Genomic DNA, 19,322 nt, shown 5'->3' with positions numbered 1-19,322 from the left:
CACCACCCGCGAAATTCAGTGGGAGGTTAGCGGCGGCAGTAGCTGGTAGTGCCCCGCGGCGCTGCGCCTCTGGCGATGATGCCATTGCCGTGTGCTGCGCCTCGCTTGCACCCCGGCCACAAACTTGGCTCGTGCCCCCTGACCTACCACCTGACGCTATGTCCGACGGTCAGGGGGCGTTTTTGCTGCCGGGGCGGCGATAATTAAAGGGCCAGTGTTGGGTGGCCTTTTTTTTTGGGCCACCTGCCAGCACCTGCCCCCTCTGGCCTCCTCCTGCGGGGTGCTGGCCGCGATCTGTCAGCCCGGCACACCTGTTGAGTGCTGGGCTCTTTTGCCAGCACCCCGCTCCCCGATGGTTCAGCAGGGCCCCGGTGCGCGCTGCGCTAGGCCCCTCCCCTTTAATCAGGGAGGGTGGCCTGCAGTACCGCGGCGCTACGTGCTGGTGTGCGTGGCGCTGCTGCATGTAGCGCTGTGATATTCAATGGGAACGCCCCAAGAGCTTCCAGTAGCACCCCCCATTGAATTTCGGGTGCGGGGGCGCTACTGGGAGTTTTCGCTCCAAAGGGGGCACGAGCCAATTTTTCCCCCCTTGTGTTTATAACATTCCGAGGATTAGCCAAGTTTGTAAACTACTGTAAATACACTGCTTGTAATGAACACTGTTCATTTACTTGTTTTAATGTGAAATAAATTTCTGTTGAGCTTTCATCTGATAGTGTCTATTCAGCTACCTACTGAAGACAAGGGGGTACATGGTGGTAGGTGATAGATAACAGTAAACCAGAATATAATGGTAAGTGCTTTCTGTTCAACTTTTTTTTACCTAGATATTGAGCATGTAAAGACACATTTCAGTTCCTGGAGGATGCGAGGTCTGCTTAAAGCAGTGGTTGGTGATGCTGAACCTGAGTAGAATATCTACTATAAAACCCAGAAATCTTTCGATTTTTGTTTTGTATCCGCAGGCAGACTCCTCTCCCCTGCATGTGGAGACTCAATGTGTTAATGAAACAAAGAAAGACTTGCATTTCTACAGCGCCTTTCACAACCTCAGGACGTCCCAAAGCATTTTACAGTCAATTAAGTACTTTTGAAGTGTAGTCACCGTTGTAGGAAATGTGGCAGCCAATTTGCACACAGCAATCTGCAACAAACAGCAATGTGATAATGACCAGGTAATCCGTTTTAGTGATGTTGGTTGGGGGATAAATATTGGCCAGGACACCAGGGAGAACTCCACTGCTCTACTTTGAAATAGTGCTACGTCCACCTGAGAGGGCAGACGGGGCCTCGGTTTAACATCTCATCTGAAGGGTGGCATCTCCGTCTGTGCAGCACTCCCTCAGTACTGCACTGGAATGTCAGCCTAGATTTTGTGCTTGAATCTCTGCAATGGATGTTTCATTTTTATTTTATTGTCCTGCATAAGAAAGGAAAGAATCTTTCTTGAGAGTATCTCATGTTTGCACAAGTCAGTGAGTCATGTGGGCCTCAGCCAGTCTGAAGCTACCACTACAAAAACGAATGAAATCAGATTGAAGAAGTGGGGAACAAAGGGAGTTCACTGCTATTGTTTCTCTGGCAGTGGTACTAACTCCGTGGCTCTGCATGACCAGCCGTAATCTATTTCTCGTGTCCGTAATTTCACTAATGTTGTTTTGTGCAGTACCAATGTCCACCCATCCAGGATTATCGAGATTGCATACAAGAAATTTGTATCAAAGCCCTGATTTTGCATTTTTTTATTTAAAAAAAAAAAGTGTATCTTGTACATAATTTGGAAAATGATGTATGAATGCAAAGACTTTTATTACACTCCAGCCTAATGGCCTTTGAAATGGTGTCTCATTACAAGAGTTGTACATCACATTCAAATGTTTTCGTGTATTCTTGACTTATATAGTTAAAGCGTGTTATCTTAAGTGAAAAGATGCAATAGTGATGCTATTGTGTCTGTCTATACCACATATTACAGATGGAGAAGTCACACAGCTGTTGCCTGCTCTGTTCACCCAAATTGCAAAATGGTGACTGGTCAGGCAGCAGGGAATTCTGTGCTACGAGTTATTTATATTTGCTAGATTGTTGATGCTAGAAGTGGAATATTAGTGACTAGCAGCAGTAATTCCAAATGAAAGGCATGCAGCTTCATAAGTCCCCATTTTCAGTTGCTTTTATTTTAGTGTGCACTTCCTTAGTTGAAACACTTCTTACCTGCAGTTAGTATACACTTGATTATCCAAATGTGTCAGGGGTGGGGCGGGGGAAATGACTGGTTCAGATGAATAAGTATTTGGATAATCAGGAATCTGAGGTGTTCAGGTAATGTGTTGGGTGGTAGAGCAACAGGGTGCAACTAGAACTGGAAGCAATCATAACAAAGATAGTTATGTCATTGACCCCGGAGGGCTGTTGAAAATACAGGAAAATCTAGACTTTGTGTGATGGCTGCCAGGAGGTAAGCCCATAACTTTCCCGTGGCTTAATGAATGTTCTACAGCCCTAGTTCAAGAAGTGGCAGATAACTCTGTGCTTGAACTGCATGAGGGATGGAGTTCCAAACACTAAGAGTTTACGAGCAGCAAAAGTGGGCGTGAAGCTTTGCAACTGATACCCCACGCTGCTTTTGGGCCGATATGGAATGTTGAGGTGTCGTTGTAGCAGCTGTCGTTGAGGATTGCCTTAAGAGCTGTAAACTCTTATCCTAGAGGTGGACCTGAAGACCATTTTGAAAATTCTGCCATTTGGATCTGCAACTTGGCTAACTGGAATGCACAGCATTGCATCCTGCATTGGACGGGCTGGGAGTGAGTGCTGTGTTGGGCTCACTGGATTCCATTTCTATTGCATGGTGCGGGTGGGGGGGCAGGGGAGGTGGCAACATCAGGCAAGGACAGGTTCAGGGGTTATGGTGCCCCACAAAGTGGAATAGGCTCCCACTCACTATCTTGCAGGAAGAATGTCCACTTGAGTAAGGTATCAGAGGGATCATACCCCAGCAAGGATCAGCGCCTTCAAGAGAAGAACAGAAAGCAAGAGCGAAAACCATTCTAAATGTTATACTTATCTCGGTTGTGACTCTTATAGTTAATCTTTAAATTGTTGAGTTTGTCCTTGTTATGTTTCAGGCAAAACCTATCTATGGGGGCTGGTTGCTGCTGGCTCCCGAAGGAACTGACTTTGAAAATCCAGTGCAACGATCGAGGGTAAGTTGAAGAGTTCTTTCGTTTTTAGTGCTTTTTGGTCAGTTAATTAACAGCTGTTCTCAAGAATCAAACTTCCTATAGTGCCATTGGTGCATTTCAGATATATGATGAATGTTGCTGGAACAGTAACTACTATTAATAGAGATAATTATAGGCACTTTTACAGAGGGAGTCTGCTGCACAGGGCTCCTGTTATCTTTTTTGATGGGGCCCACCCCACATGGCATGTGCTTTTATCTGGGTGAGACCCATTGCCACACGGGGCATGTGGAAACTGTACGGATGAGGATTGACCATCATGAAACTTGGAGTCTGCCTCACAAGGTACATGGCATCTATATGAGTCTATAGGGCAAACAGTATGAGTTATTTTAGTTTAATTTTTGCTCAACCTTTCCTCCTTTCACCTTTGGTCACCTTCAGCTACGAAGGTGTGATAGCACCGCAGGGATCGGCTGATGGGTGTCGCATTATAGAGGTCGATAATAAAATAACTTTTCCTTCTCAACTGTGGTTTTAAACACTTCAGCTGCTTGAGTGGTGTGGTGTGCCAGCACTTGCTCCTCTCCATGAGGACGCCCAAAATTGCTGGTAGATCGAGTGGAGTGGTGGGGTCAGCCTGGGATTCTAGTACGAAACAGAGATCATACCAACATATTTATTTCAAGTTCACAAGCTATCCTCTTGAAGGGAAATGGAAATAGCCAAAAACAGGCAATATGTTAGGCTATAGAGTCATAGAATTATACAGCACAGAAAGAGGCCCTTCGGCCCATCGTGTCTGCGCCGTCCATCAAGCCCTGTCCAATCTAATCCCATTTTCCAGCATTTGGTCCATAGCCTTGTATGCAATGGCATTTCAAGTGCTCATCCAAATGCTTCTTGAATGTTGTGAGGGTTCCTGCCTCTACCACCCTTTCAGGCAGTGAGTTCCAGACTCCAACCACCCTCTGGGTGAAAAAGTTCCTCCTCAAATCCCCTCTAAACCTCCTGCCCCTTACCTTGAATCTATACCCCCTTGTTATTGACCCCCCTACTAAGGGGAAAAGTTCCTCTTTATCTACCCTATCTATGCCCCTCATCATTTTGTACACCTCAGTCAGGTCCCCCCTCAGCCTTCTGTGCTCCAAGGAAAACAACCCCAGCCTGTTCAGTATTTCTTCATAGCTGAGGCGCTCCAGCCCAGGTAACATCCTGGTAAATCTCCTCTGCACCCTCTCCAATGCAATCACATCCTTCCTATAGTGAGGCGACCAGAACTGCACACAGTACTCCAGCTGTGGCCTTACCAGCGTTTTGTACAGCTCCATCATAACCTCCCTGCCCTTATACTCTATGCCTCGGCTAATGAAGGCAAGTATCCCATATGCCTTTTTAACCACCTTGTCTACCTGTTCCGCTGCCTTCAGGGATCTATGTACATGTACACCAAGGTCCCTCTGACCCTCTGTACTTCCTAGGGTCCTACCACTCATTGTGTATTCCCTTGCCTTATTTGTCCGTCCAAAATGCATCACCTCGCACTTTTCAGGGTTAAATTCCATTTGCCACTTTTCCGCCCATCTGACCAACCCGTTTATATCGTCCTGTAGCCTGAGGCTTTCCTCCTCGCAATTTACCACCCCACCAATTTTCGTGTCATCTGCGAACTTACTGATCATACCTTTTACATTCTCATCCAAATCATTTATGTAGATCACAAACAACAAGGGACCCAGCACCGATCCCTGAGGTACCCCACTGGACACAGGCTTCCAGTCACAAAAGCAACCTTCGACCATCACCCTCTGCCTCCTGCCACTCAGCCAGTTTAGGATCCAACGTGCCAAGGCACCCTGGATCCCATGGGCTCTTAGCTTCTTGACCAGTCTCCTATGCGGGACTTTGTCAAAAGCCTTACTGAAGTCCATGTATACCACATCCACAGCATTTCCTTCATCCACACACCTAGTCACCCCCTCGAAAAATTCAATCAGATTGGTCAGACATGATTTACCCTTGACAAAGCCATGCTGACTATCCCCGATTAATCCTTGCCTCTCCAAGTGGAGACTAATTTTGTCCCTCAGAATCTTTTCCAATAATTTCCCTACCACAGATGTTAGGCTCACTGGCCTGTAATTTCCTGGTTTATCCCTGCTACCCTTCTTGAATAATGGTACTACGTTAGCTGTTCTCCAGTCCTCTGGTACATCCCCTGTGGCCAGAGAGGTTCTGAAAATTTGTGTCAGAGCCCCTGTAATCTCCTCCTTTGCCTCACACAGCAGCCTGGGATACATCTCGTCCGGGCCTGGGGATTTATCCACTTTTTGGCCTGCTAAAACCTCTAGTACCTCTTCCCTCTCGATGCTAATATGTTCAAGTATATCACAGTCCCCTTGCCCGATTTCTATGTCTACATCGTCTTTCTCCATAGTGAACACAGATGCAAAAAATTCATTTAAAACCCCGCCTACATCATCTGGCTCTACACACAGATTGCCACTTTGGTCCCTAATGGGCCCTACCCTTTCCCTGGTTATCCTCTTGCCCTTAATATACTTATAAAACATCTTAGGATTTTCCTTTATTTTGCTCGCCAGTGTTATTTCATGGCCCCTCCTCGCTCTCCTAATTTCTTTTTTAAGTATGCCCCTGCACTTTTTATACTCCTCTAGGGCTTCTTCTGTCTTAAGTCTTTTGTAACTGCCAAAAGCCCCCCTTTTTTTCCTAATGCATTTTTGTATATCCCTTGTCATCCAAGGTTCCCTTTGCTTGTTGGTCCCACCCTTGACCTTTACGGGAACATGTTGGCGTTGTACTCTCTCTATTTCCCTTCTGAAAGTCTCCCACTGCTTTGATGTGGATTTTCCTATAGGTATTTGCTCCCAGTCCACTTTTGCCAGATCCTGCCTTATCATATTAAAATCGGCCTTCCCCCAATTTAGAACCCTTATTTCCAGGCCGTCTTTGTCTTTTTCCATGACCACCTTAAATCTCACCGAATTATGGTCACTGTCGCCAAAGTGCTCTCCTACTGACACTTCCACCACTTGCCCGGCTACATTCCCTAGAATTAGGTCCAGTACCGCCCCCTCTCTTGTAGGACTTTCTACATGTTGGCTCAAAAAGCTCTCCTGGATGCACTTTAAGAATTTTGCACCCTCTAAGCCTTTCACACTCTGACTATCCCAATTAATATTGGGGAAGTTGAAATCTCCCACTATTATTACCCTATTATTTTCGCACTTCTCTGAGATTTGCCTACATATCTGTTCCTCTATCTCCCCCTGACTATTTGGGGACCTATAGTACACTCCCAGCAAAGTGCTTGCCCCCTTTTTGTTTTTAAGTTCTACCCATATGGCCTCATTAGAGGAACCCGCTAATATATCATCCCTCCTTACAGCAGTAATTGACTCCTTAATTAATATTGCAACACCCCCTCCCCTTTTACATCCCCCTCTGTCTCGCCTGAAGATTCTATACCCCGGAATATTGAGCTGCCAGTCCTGACCCTCCCTCAACCATGTCTCCGTGATAGCAACAATATCGTACTCCCATGTGTTCAACAACAACTTCAGTTCATCCACCTTATTTGCAAGACTCCTTGCATTAAAATAAATGCCTTCCAGCCTTCCCATATTGCCTTTTGCCTTCACATATTTGCTCTGCCTTCCCAGCTGACTTGTTTTTTCCTCTGTATTTGGCTGTAAATCACCCCCTACTATAGCTCCACTCTGTATCCCATCCCCCTGCCAAGTTAGTTTAAATCCCCCCCCCCCCCCCCCCAACAGTGCTAGCAAATCTCCCCGCAAGGATATTGGTCCCCCTCTGGTTCAGGTGTAAACCGTCCGACTTGTACAAGTCCCACCTTTCCCAGAAGCAGACCCAGTGATCCAGGAAACTAAAGCTCTCCCTCCTGCACCATCCCTTTAGCCACGCATTCATCTGTTCTATCTTCCTATTCCTATACTCACTAGCACGTGGCACCGGGAGTAATCCAGAGATTACAACCTTTGAGGTCCTGCTCTTTAATCTTCTACCCAGCTCCCTAAATTCTTGCTGCAGAACCTCATCCCTCTTTTTACCTATGTCGTTGGTACCAATGTGGACCACGACCTCTGGCTGTTCGCCCTCCCCCTCCAGAATGCCCTGCAGCCGCTCAGTGACATCCTTGACCCTGGCACCAGGGAGGCAACAAACCATCCTGGATTCACGTCTACGGCCACAGAAACGCCTATCTGTTCCCCTAACTATAGAATCCCCTACCACTATTGCTCTCCCACTCTTTTTCCTCCCTTTTTGGGCAGCAGGAGCACCCCCAGTGCCAGGAAGTTGGCTGCTGCCGCCTTCCCCTGATAAGTCATCCCCCCCAACAGTATCCAAAGCGGTAAACCTGGTTGAAAGGGAGATGGCCACAGGGGTCCCCTGCACTACCTGCCTGCTTATATTGTTCCGCCTGGTGGTCACCCATTTCCCCTCTGCCTCTGCAGCCCTACCCTGCGGCGTGACCAACTCACTACGAGTAATTCGCGACCCTCTCGGCATCGCGAATGCTCCACAACCCATCCACCCGCAGCTCCAGCGTCCCAAGACGGTCCGTTAGTAGCTGCAGCTGGATGCATTTCTGGCACACGTGTTGGTCAGGGACACTGGCAACGTCCCTGAATTCCCACATAGAGCAAGAGGAGCACATCACGGGGCTGGGCTCTCCTAGCATGACCTACCCTTTTAATCAATCCAAATTTAAAATAATTCAATACCAACATCAAAGTAAGCCCTACCCGGTCTCTGGAGCCCTATGTAGGCCCGCTCTACCGCTGAAGCACCCGCCGAAGCTCTGAGGCCTTGCGTCACCTAACTCCCTGACTCACCCAACTCTCAGCACTCTGCTGAAATCGCACTCAGTGCAAAATCGCACTTCAAAGCCTGCTTTTATAGGCCCTGAAACAAAGACTTGCTGAGCCCAGGTTAACCAGATTACTCCAGCCTCTTTTCAAACTGTTCTCCTCTCCGGCTCTCGCTCTTTTCAAACTGTTCTCCCGCTCTCGCTCTTTTCAAACTGTTCTCCTCTCCGGCTCTCGCTCTTTTCAAACTGTTCTCCCGCTCTCGCTCTTTTCAAACTGTTCTCCTCTCCGGCTCTCGCTCTTTTCAAACTGTTCTCCCGCTCTCGCTCTTTTCAAACTGCTCTCCTCTCCGGCTCTCGCTCTTTCAATATAGGATCTGGGCAGGCTGGTATGTGTATGTGACCTCCTTGCATTATGCCTGCTGCTGTCAAGAGAGGGACTGAGGGTTACAGAGATATTAATATTGATTGGTTTAATTGACATGGGGGTTAGGAGGAAAAGATTTGGCTTTTATACCTTTTTAAGTGTTGCAAGGAAATTTGTATGTGTGACACTTGAGGTGTGATGTCCATATCTCTAAACTTTAAACACACAGCCAGATCATCTGGGGCATTGCTCATGGTGAGTCAGAGGATATCATAGTACCTGAGACAGGAGAGAATTTGGGGTTCAGTAGCAGTGCGAAGGGATGTGTTTTGGAGTATTGGAGAGGGGGAGATCCTTGCATTTGATAACATTGGAGGAGTGTTGTGGAGTTTGGCAGTGCTGATAAGGGAGGAAATCTTGGCGTTTAGCAACACTGGGGAGATGGAGATTTTGGTATCGTTGAATAGCTGGCATAGCTGCATAATTACATTTTTCCATAAATAATTGTTTTGGAATTTTAAGTATAAAGTATTGTAAATTATTATCTGTGTCTCTGAGCTTGAATCTCTGAAGATTTAAAAAAATGGAAGATAGTTTTGAACTTTAACTGAAAAAAGTTTCTGAGAATTGTCTTTTAGACTGTTTTCAAATTATTTGGAAAAGCAAACTGAAATATGGTTCTAGCCTAAACAAAAACATTTCTACTGAGAAAAATAAGTGCATTTTTTAATGAAGAGTTGTTTTTGATTTCTCGTCTTTCCTCATCCTCCAACAAATGATTTGAAAACGAGCTGGAAGATTATTAAAACAATTGTTTATTTTCTATTAGTATCTGAAAACATGACTTTATGTTCCAGTAACCAATCAAAAAATACTTGACTGTCCCTCAGTGCATCTTATCCAGACTTCTTTCCAAAGTGCTGCCAGATCTCAAGATCCTTCCTCCTCCTCCTCTCCCCAACCAATGCTTCTGAAGTCCACATTACACCCACATGACCCCAATGAGTTCTGCTCAACACCAGCTCCCATGCTGCTATACCTCAGGATCCCTCATAGTGCTACCAAACCCAGGACACTCACCATAGTGCTACCAAACCCCAGAGACTTATTAGCTCTCCCATGGTACTGCTCATAGGTGGTCTGGGAGCTAGATTGCAGTTTTTGATGTTTATCACTGTTCTACTGCATCCGAAACAAAACCGTAATGTACCCATCATTATAATAAAGCAAATTTACTGAAATAATGCATCATATGACTGTCTCAAGGTAAAAATATTACATACCGTACTGATACTGAAAGGTACGGATACATTAAAAATATTTACTTACTAGTTCATAAAAGTACTTAAGATGCAAGTAACTTTGTTTTTTGCATTTCAAAACCTTTTATTCTCATTTCTTTTTGTTCTGGCTCCTGTGCTGGGTTTGCAATATTTGTTTATTGTTCCTTCTGCAAAGCCATCCTTTCGTTATTTGCTATATACGCGATTGTAAAAGATCTTTTTCTTTGCCTTCTTATTGTGTGATTGATTTGTATTTCTGAGTTGGTGCAGCGCAACTGAGAGGTTTTGACCACTGTTCGGTTTCCAATGTCCAGCATATGAAAGGTGGCCATAATCACAGTGTCAAAGTCAACATCAAAGAACCTCAGCAGCATCCCCTCTGGTCCCAGCACAAACATTGGCATTCTTTACATAGAAACATAGAAGATCCCTTGATCCCTTTAGCTTCAAGAAATATATCCAACTCCTTCTTGAATATATTTAATTAATTGGCCTCAACTGCCTTCTGTGGCAGAGAATTCCACAGGTTCACCACTCTCTGGGTGAAGAAATTCCTCCTCATCTCTGTCCTAAATGGCTTACCCCTTATCCTTAGACTGTGACCCCTGGTTCTGGATTCCCCCGCCTGCATCTAGTCTGTCTAGTCCTGTTAGAATTTTATAAGTTTCAATGAGATCCCCTCTCATTCTTCTAAACTCCAGCGAATATAGCAACGCAAAACAACTTCATCACAAATTTTTATTTAATAGCTGAAATGTTATGTGACACTGGAAACAACAAAATCTGTCTTTTTTACAGAAATGGCAGAGAAGATTTTTTCTCCTGTACGAGCATGGCTTACTGCAGTACGCACTAGATGACTCGGTAAGTTCACTTGTTTATATCTAGTCTAGACTGAGGTGATTGGTATGTAGATGTTATGAATCTTAGTGTGCCAGGTGAGTTTTGGAAGTGTATAATTGCAGTTTCCTTCTTGGTTTCCTAATCTACACTTTCCTTTCTTTTTCTTTTTTTTTCCTGATCCCATTTTATTTTTTTAAGGACACAGTTGCCATGCCCATTCCTTGGTTTTGCTGTAGTTTACCCTGCCTGTATTTTGTGATTTGTTCTGTTGATTCAGACAGTGAAACTTCGATGTGCCTTCGTTTGAAATGGCATGAAAGATGGATGGTGTCATTTGTGCTGCAACAACCAAAAATATAGCAAGCACACATGGGAATTTGCGCAGTGGGGCTGAAATAAATTAAGAGGAAGGTAAAGTCATTGAGAGAAACAACAGCTTTTTTGGGAGGGGGGCTGGAGGGTGGAAGTTGGAAAGGTGAAAACTATAGAAAGAAAGATGTTGAAAATAAGAGGCTAGAAGTGTTTGGAAGATTTTGAGTTGATGAGTACAAAGGCAAGAGAAAGGGCAGAAACCCAGTAGCAAATACTAAGTTTGGTGCAGAAAAAATTATATCCTATCATTGTTAGTGTATGGATTCCTGTTAAGACAGGTCCCATCGAGCTACATAGAGGGATTGTTCAAAAATGTGGGCAGACTCGATTGTTTTGAATGAGACTGTTTGAAGACGTTTCTAATTTGCTGTTCTAGTGAGGTTGAGGGGAGGAAAAAAATGTTAGGTGCATCTGGATAGAGAGAGGAGGCAGTGCTATATAATTGGTGTATCCCTCACTTAGGGCTCACAGTGCAGACATCCAATTTTTAATCTGCCTCTATGTGGCAGATTAAAAATGTTCTTGTTGGGTGTGAAATAGATTTGTTGTGCGCATGCATGCCATAGTGCTGAGGTGTAGTAGACTGCAAACAAATCCAGGAAGCGCTGCCACTCAGATTAAATAATGCCAAATTATAGAAGACTCTCAACAATCCAATGCCATATGTTCAATTGAACAGATTGTAGCCACTTCAAACAACAATTGAGATGCAGTGCATGTCATCTAACATTTCCTGCAATATATTCTGTTGGTGGTTCGTTCGTAAATTTGAAATGGGTACAAAAGCATACACAAATTTACAAAAAAAGGTGGACTTAATCATCAAGTACACAGAAAACTGCACCTCCCAAAGGTCCCATTTGCTTGTCAGAGTGGAATGTAATGTTAGATGAGCTTCCATTAAAACAATGGAAGTCTTTGGCTTCACCTTGTAAAGAGCTTGGTACAGGAGCCCATCATTTTTCAATTGTTACCTGATAACCTACTTGCTTAGAAATGTGGCCTGTCTGGATACTGATGATCAGTGAGAACAGGATTAATGAGTAAGTAACCAAATGCTGTTCCAAGGATGTAATTCAAAACTGGCAGTGACGGGAGCTGTACAGTTTGTCTGTCAGACCTTAACAGCACATGCTACAGGAGGACTGTTGTTTAATCAGAAACATGCTTCGATGTTAAAAGTAGGTTAGTGTGGACTTGTGCACAAGGATACTGGTCAATCTTTCCAGCACAACTGTCATCTGGCAGGATTATGTTTATTTAACACTTTTTAACCCACAGAAGTGTTCTCAGATGTTCTCGATTCCTGGTGGTACTTCCTGAAAGACACTTGAAGGCCCTTTTGCATCATTTCCATCTGGGTGATTTTACCTGCCACTGTGTAGTGTTACTTACAATGTACATACTAATGAGGACAAGCAGTGCCTGAGAATGGAGGAATAAAGCCAGTGAAGGGTGGATGGAGCGAGCCAGTGAATGCCCTAGTCTCTGTGGTGGAGCTGGAAATGGAGTGGGAGGGAGTGGGTGCCTGGCTAGTTGGGACCACCGGTGATGAGGCTTGCAATGAAAGTGCTCTACCTGAGTGAACAGTCTGGTTCTGGCGGTGGGGGAGGACGCGGTGCGAGGGTGCTCACCGAGTAAACGTGAAGAATCAGCAGTTTATGGGAATACTGATTCAGTTGGAGCTTTTCTCAGCATACAAGTGAATTGGAATTTGTGGAGTTTGATAAAACCATCAAGGAGGACACTGGAGTAATCGAGTCTGGAGATAACAAAAGCACGGATGGATATGGGTTTCAATGGCAGAGGAGTTGAGGTAGGAGCAGAGGCTGGCAATGTTGCAGAGGTGGTAAAATCTGTTCTTGGTGAGGAATAGAATGTGGTTACAGGTATAAACTTTGGATGAGAAATCTTAAGAAATTAGACAGAATGAGAAGCCTGTGGCAGTCGCAACTTGCATTGAGGTGAATCTTGACTATAGTGTGACTTCCCATATCTGATGTGTGAATGACAAACAACAATACGTGACTCATTAACTTTGGGTAAAGATTTATTGTGACTCTGACTTTTGAACTTTAACCTAGAATTCAGATGAAATTCCATGGTTATGGAGATATTAATAGCACTGCTTGATTTCCCCCCCCCCCCCCCCCCACTGAAGCTGAGGGAGGTGCTTAGTGTTTCTTTGAATAGGGGAGCAACAACAGTGGAGGCAAATCCATGATAGAATAAACGCGCATAAACTCCGGATGGAGTGGGTCGAATGGCCTTTCGTCTCGCCATGCTTTGTTGTTAAACAAAGGCCTACAGTATTAAAGCTGCATTTGTGTAGTTTAATTGAACTATAACATTATTTGATACATATTTTTACACAATTTTAGTGTCTGTGTGCTCTTACACTGATTATTGTTTATTAATGAAACAGGCTATTGAATTAACTTTGTAACTTTAATCTACACCAAGAGTTTGTAGAGAACAGCAGATAACTAAGTGCTTCTGCATTGCATAACTATATAGTCTGAGCAGATAGTTTAATCTATCAGCACTGGCTGCTCCCAAGTTGTATATGTTGAGTCTGTGCTTTCAAATGTAGTTATGCTGAATAACTGGACACAGACTACAGAATACTTAAACAGGTCTTTAGTAACTGAGGGTCAGGGCTGAACTGAAATACACTTTGCTCCACAGGGTTTATATACCGGTGTGGTCACCACCGGTACTACAATGTACAGGAGCCATCAGAAAGTAGTCCATCACCTTAAGGTATCCTCTTAAGGTGGTACAGGTTACATACACTACAGTATATTGTAAGTGAGGATGCAAATTGAGGCTTGGGGAATGATTTCTATATCACATTGCCATAAAGTTTATCAGTGGCAATGTGGTTTGCAATTGACTACACAGAACTTGGAACTGACCTGTTAGATTAAGGGCAGTTTTTCAAGAATGCATGTTCTGGAAGTTAAATGTTTTATAGGCACTGAGTGGTATGTTGAGTCAGACACTTCCTTTCTCTGCGTGCTGTTTCCAAGATTAGCCCAAACTAATGAGAATGAAAGTCCTTTCTCCTTGCAGACTTCAAGATGTATGGGTCCCATGCAAAATTATTTTGGGCAGTCTCAACACAATGTGGTCATACTGTCATATAATTGGCAATGCAACTCAGGCCACTAGGACGGCTAGTGTGAGAAATAGAAATGTCACATTGGTACAGTCAAATTGGTGTCCAGAGGCAGCACATCCCCTGACACCAACATAAATGTAAATTGGTTAGTTGCTAGAGGCAGCTGTTTTTTTTTCAGTTTTTACTCTTGGATATATGCCTGAAAACAAACTGGGCAATTTTCTGAGCATGAACTTGACAGTTAATCTTGTGACAGAAAGAAAGAGACCAGTATTGCCATGGGTCATTTTTCTAGCAGCAGCTGTGCTTTCTCACCATTGGTAGGCCAGTGAAGCAGTTTTTGTGTAAACTGGCCAATGGTGAAGCTACAATGGCAGATCCATATATGTGGCATTACAATATGACATGCTCATATCATAGTACTTTCATTGCGTGCATTGTGTATGCAAATTGAGTGCCAATTCCTCACAGAATGCAGTAAGCAGAGCCTGTATATCAAGTACTTCCCCTTGGGATCGGCTTTACTGCTGCTAGTGCTATAAATAGAAGTGGTGGTCATGTTTGGGAGATTGCTGCCTTGTGCTTGCAGATAGATTTTGATTTATGATGAGTTTGACTTGCGATAGTTGCATGTCTGCTGCAACATGGGTGAATCTGGAGCAGCAGATCTGCCACAGCACTGAATGGACAGTAAGCTTGTATTCTCATATATGGAGATGTCTAATAAAAGGTTCTATCTGAAATTCATTCCTTTGCAAACTACAATTGTGTATGGCTTCCAAAGTGTGTGCTTTGGTATGGGGGCAGCTATATGCGCTTAACAGGAACTTCTTTAATTTAGTTCTGCCCATCCCCCTTGTTGACACCCCCACCCCTGGCCCAGTTAGGACTATGATGTGCTGAGAGGTAAATGTGATGCTAACCCTCACTCTTTGCACCCCCCCCCCCCCTCCACCATCACCACCTGACCACTTCTCATCGAGATGTATGGTACTGTTGCTGAATGCAGAAGCTAAAATAACATTCATTTGTAAGGTGTTTTTATTTATGAGGAGTGACTATAAATACACAATTGGCCCAGGAAATCTTCTAGTTTCCAATGAGTAATTATGTACCAGTGCGATGGCTTGCTGCTTCCCTGGGTTTTGTAGGCTGTTAATATCCGGTCAAGGCTCCTGATTGATTTTCTGCTGTAAAGTGCTTCTTTTCCACCGGCATCTGGTACAGATGTTGCACGTGTGTCATGTGTTATGCTTGGCACTCAGAAGGGCAGTGTGTGAGTTCTGTTTTTGGCAGAAGTTCTCATGGCCATAAAACCACAGACGTTCAATGCAATTCTGCTGATTTGAGGAGAAGCACATTGATTTATTCATGAATTGAAGCATGGAGGAGTTAATGGTGTTTTTGTTCAATTGTTTTCTTGTCTCAAATATTTAGTGGTTATGCCGGATTCCTCTTAGCAGTAAATTGACCTTTCTGACAAAAAGCTCTTCTACCTCCACCCCACCCCCCCCCCCCCCACCCCCCGGCCACACACCCCAAAAAAGCAATGCAGTGCTCAGGGCTGTTACTGCCATTGCTGAATATTAACTTTTATTTTCTGCCCAGTCCCCTTGGTTGCCATGGGGCACGAACTCACTGCTGCTGAGATTGGATGGGTGATCTGCTCCAACACTCTGGCTTGTTGTGGTTATGAGAGAGAGGTTTGTGGACAATTCTTGATCCAGTTGTTAGATCAGCTTTGTGAAAGCGCCTGGTCTCTCGGTGACTCCTCGTAACTACATGGCTAAGGTCAGAAATTGAATGGGGTTGGAATTGGATCTGTATTGTGTTGCTCGCTCCACCTTTACCTTCATTCAAAAACAGCAGGGAAAATAATAGCATGTTGATAACTGGGATTTGGGGTGCAGATGGTTGCAGGTGCTCATGATACCAGCAGTACCTTCACATGTCTGCTGGGAAATATCTGCTGTCATAATGTGGCACATTTTCTTTGTGATCAACAAATAGATGCAGGGTTGGATTTTTATTTATTAATTCTTGGGATGTGGGCATCGCTGGCAAGGTCAGCATGTATTGTTTACCCCAGTTGCCCTGGAGGTGGTGGTGGGCCGCCGCCTTGAACCGATGTGGTCCGTGTGGTGAAGATACTCCCGCAATGCTGTAAGGTTGGGAGTTCCAGGATTTTGACATCTCCTCTGAAAGACAGCACCTTTGACAGTACAGCACTCCCTCAGTACTACACTGAAGTGTCAGCCCAGCTATGTGCTCAAATCTCTGGGGTGGGCGTCTAACCCCAATACCACATCTATATTCAATAGAAGAAACATTTGTACGGCATAGTACATGAGGTTTTCATTCTGCTACATGCTATTTTACAATTTGGTATTGTATAGCATCTACCTTGTGTATATATTTCTGACTGGGACAAGACTGCAAGTTTGAGAAATAGTTTGGATTTGAGGCTGTTTGCTGCATTAACCTAGATCCAAAGGTGTTGCTGATGATGACGCTGCCAGGTGTACAGCAGTTGGTGCATTACTTGAAAGGTAGAGCCTGCAGACTCAGTGTTCAAGTTAATTATAAGTTGTCTCAGCTCTGAGAATAAGACAGCAGCCTGGAAGCGGGTTTTGTCTTTTGCTTCTTGGCCAAGTATTGACGACCAATTAAAATGAACCCCAGGCTGGCTGTGGTGCAAGGAATGGCTTAACACTGCAGGAGGATCCAACTGTTATATCAAACTGATTCATAGCTCCACCTTTTAAAGCCAACTTTATGAAGGTGCTCTTGTTGAGTATCAGTCAGCTAACTGATGACAGGTTCCTATTCAGATTACCAAAAATCTATTCTTGTCCCTCTCGCTCGCTCTCTCTCTCTCTCGCTCTCTCTCTCTCTCATTAAAAGTCTTGTGTCTGTTGTGTAGTTATGCTTTTGCCCTCACACTTGCTATAATATCTCATTGATTGACTCTAAATCAGAACTGTAGGGAACATACAAAAGTGAGGAAAGGAGCTGGGAAACTGCCAATGAGAAACTGCGAAGAATTTATGAAAACAGCCAATCTTCGCTAATCAGAAGAACCGTCATTTTTCTTTTTAAAAAAAAAGGTTAATCAATTGAATCACTCAAAATACTTTTTAAAATTCTGATAATAGCCTTAAGGAGATTTTCTTAATCCTGTATCTTTTGTTGTAAAGGCTTCAAAAGCCTGAAAATGTTAAACCCTAGCTGCCTCTCTGTGCCAATTTCTTTTTCTTTAGTTCAGTGTTGGACTGGGCTGCAATGACTGTGTAATGAAGGGTTCTCTCCCTCTAATGATTCCGAGTAGTCGAGACCTAAAATGTTTTACTAAAAATATCATGTCCAATCCCCAAATCCCTTAAACTGCCTATTTGTCATTCAGAGGAACTGTCATATTAAATGATGTCACGGAGGCATTCCATTGCAGTCTTACACAGTAATTAGCCTGAGAAAGCTGTTGTAACCTAAGAGGTCCCATGGTACAACAGTTCAAACAGAAACCTAAGGGAATTGGCATGTTTACAGGCAAAGGGTGAATGATTTCTCAATGTCTTCAGACAAGCTAGCAGTGAGGGCCCTGAACAGGGGGTGGGGGGAGCTTTTCTTTAAATAGCAGGATCGTAAAGTACGGAGACACACTTACAACAACTAAGGACAGAAAATGGAAGAAGCAGCATTGCAGAAAAAGGGAACATATTATTATGTCCATGTATAATTGAGACACGGACTGCAGGAGTTGATTATAACAAGTCTTTACTGAATGGAGACAACCTGGAAACTGAAACTACAGAAGCCTGCTAGGGCCTTTTATACAGGGGTGGTCACTGCTGGTACTGCAGTCTGAGACCAGTCATTCCCTTAAAGGTACATACACAACACATATTAAGGACAGACCTGAGTTAAGGTTACCAGCATGCTACGACAGCAGACGATGTTGGTTCTCTAAATCACTGCCCAGTGCATAAAGAAGGAAGGTACTGCGGGAGCATCCACCCTGACATTCATCGGTTGATCCTGTCCGTTACTGTTAGAATCGTCGGGGGGGGGGGGGGGGGGGGGGTGGGTTTCTAAAGGATATACACAATACACAGGCTTATATAGCCCAAGTGGCAATTACCGGCATTACGCACACCTGGGGCTCTTAAAGGCACATACACCACAATTCCTCCCCTTCCAGCTAACTAGTACATCATATTTTAAGTAATTATTAATTACATGTTATATGCAAAATAATATACATTGCTGTATTAATTAATTATAAGTTAGTTTCTCAGGAGGCTTCCTGACTCGGTCCGGATAACGCCTCGGGGGTGTAGTAGTTTCTGGTGGTGTAGTAGGTTCTTCTGGGAAGGCTGATTCGGCTTGAAGGCCAGTGTCGGGTTCATCGGGCTCCAGTATCACCGGATCGGAGGTAGATATGGGTATCTCTACTTCATCGTTAGATGTATAGAGTGGTGGTGTAGGTTGTCCCTTTTCGGATGACTTGATGATTTGGTCAGCATGGCGCCTTATTATGCTGTCTCCGATGTCCACGGTATACATCAGTGGTCCTAATCGTGTGCAGATAGTTCCAGGCTGCCATTTCTCGGTACGGTAGTCCCGGGCCAAAACCGGTTGGCCTATCTGGAAGGCCCTAGTTGGCCTTTCATTCATGCCCTGAAACTGCCGGTTCTCCACGTCCCTTCGGATGTTGGGCTTGACCAAATCCAGCCGGCATCTTAGGTTTCTATTGTAGAACATCATGGCGGGAGTTTGGTTAGTAACCATATGCGTTGCATTCCTATATGCAAATAAGAAGTTATCCACCTTGTGCTGAAGTTTTATGTCTTCATTACCCATGGCCTTGATGGCCTTCTTGAAGGTCTGGACAAACCTTTCAGCCAATCCATTGGTGGCGGGATGGTATGGGGCGGACGTGTAGTGCTTTACCCCATTGTTCTTTAAGAACTTTCTGAATTCTTCGGACACAAATTGCGGTCCATTATCAGAACATATCTGCTCCTGCAGCCCATTCCTGGTAAATATGGTCCTTAATACTGTGATGGTTTTTTCCGTGGTGGTGGAGGACATCTTTATTACCTCCGGCCACTTGGAGTGTGCATCAACTGCGATTAAGAACATTGAGTCCATAAATGGACCAGCAAAGTCGATGTGCACCCTTTGCCAGGGAGATGAGGGCCACTCCCATGGATGTAGAGGGGCCTGTGGCGGAGCATTTTGGACCTTCTGGCATCCTAGGCAGCTCTTGGTCATGTCTTCGATGTCTCCATCGATACCT

General features: G+C 44.4%; 1 protein-coding gene across 12 annotated transcripts in view; it reads left to right on the top strand.

The window, feature by feature from the left end:
* LOC147110302 (myosin phosphatase Rho-interacting protein-like) overlaps positions 1 to 19,322 on the top strand; it is a 205,232-nt gene that overhangs the window by 11,159 nt on the left and 174,751 nt on the right. For 11 of the 12 annotated variants that reach the window (XM_086000158.1, XM_086000157.1, XM_086000156.1 and 8 more), the window contains exons 2-3: positions 3,129 to 3,206; positions 10,483 to 10,548. The exons of the other annotated variant lie outside the window; for it this stretch is intronic. In XM_086000158.1, coding sequence (XP_085856284.1) covers positions 3,129 to 3,206; positions 10,483 to 10,548 — 144 coding nt within the window. The remainder of the gene's footprint in view (positions 1 to 3,128; positions 3,207 to 10,482; positions 10,549 to 19,322) is intronic. 12 annotated transcript variants of the gene reach the window in all.

This window comes from Somniosus microcephalus, chromosome 11 (genome assembly GCF_052327205.1).
Source record: "Somniosus microcephalus isolate GS21.2 chromosome 11, FLI_Smic_1.0, whole genome shotgun sequence".
Taxonomy (NCBI): domain Eukaryota; kingdom Metazoa; phylum Chordata; class Chondrichthyes; order Squaliformes; family Somniosidae; genus Somniosus; species Somniosus microcephalus.
This window is presented reverse-complemented; position numbering and strand designations above follow the sequence as displayed.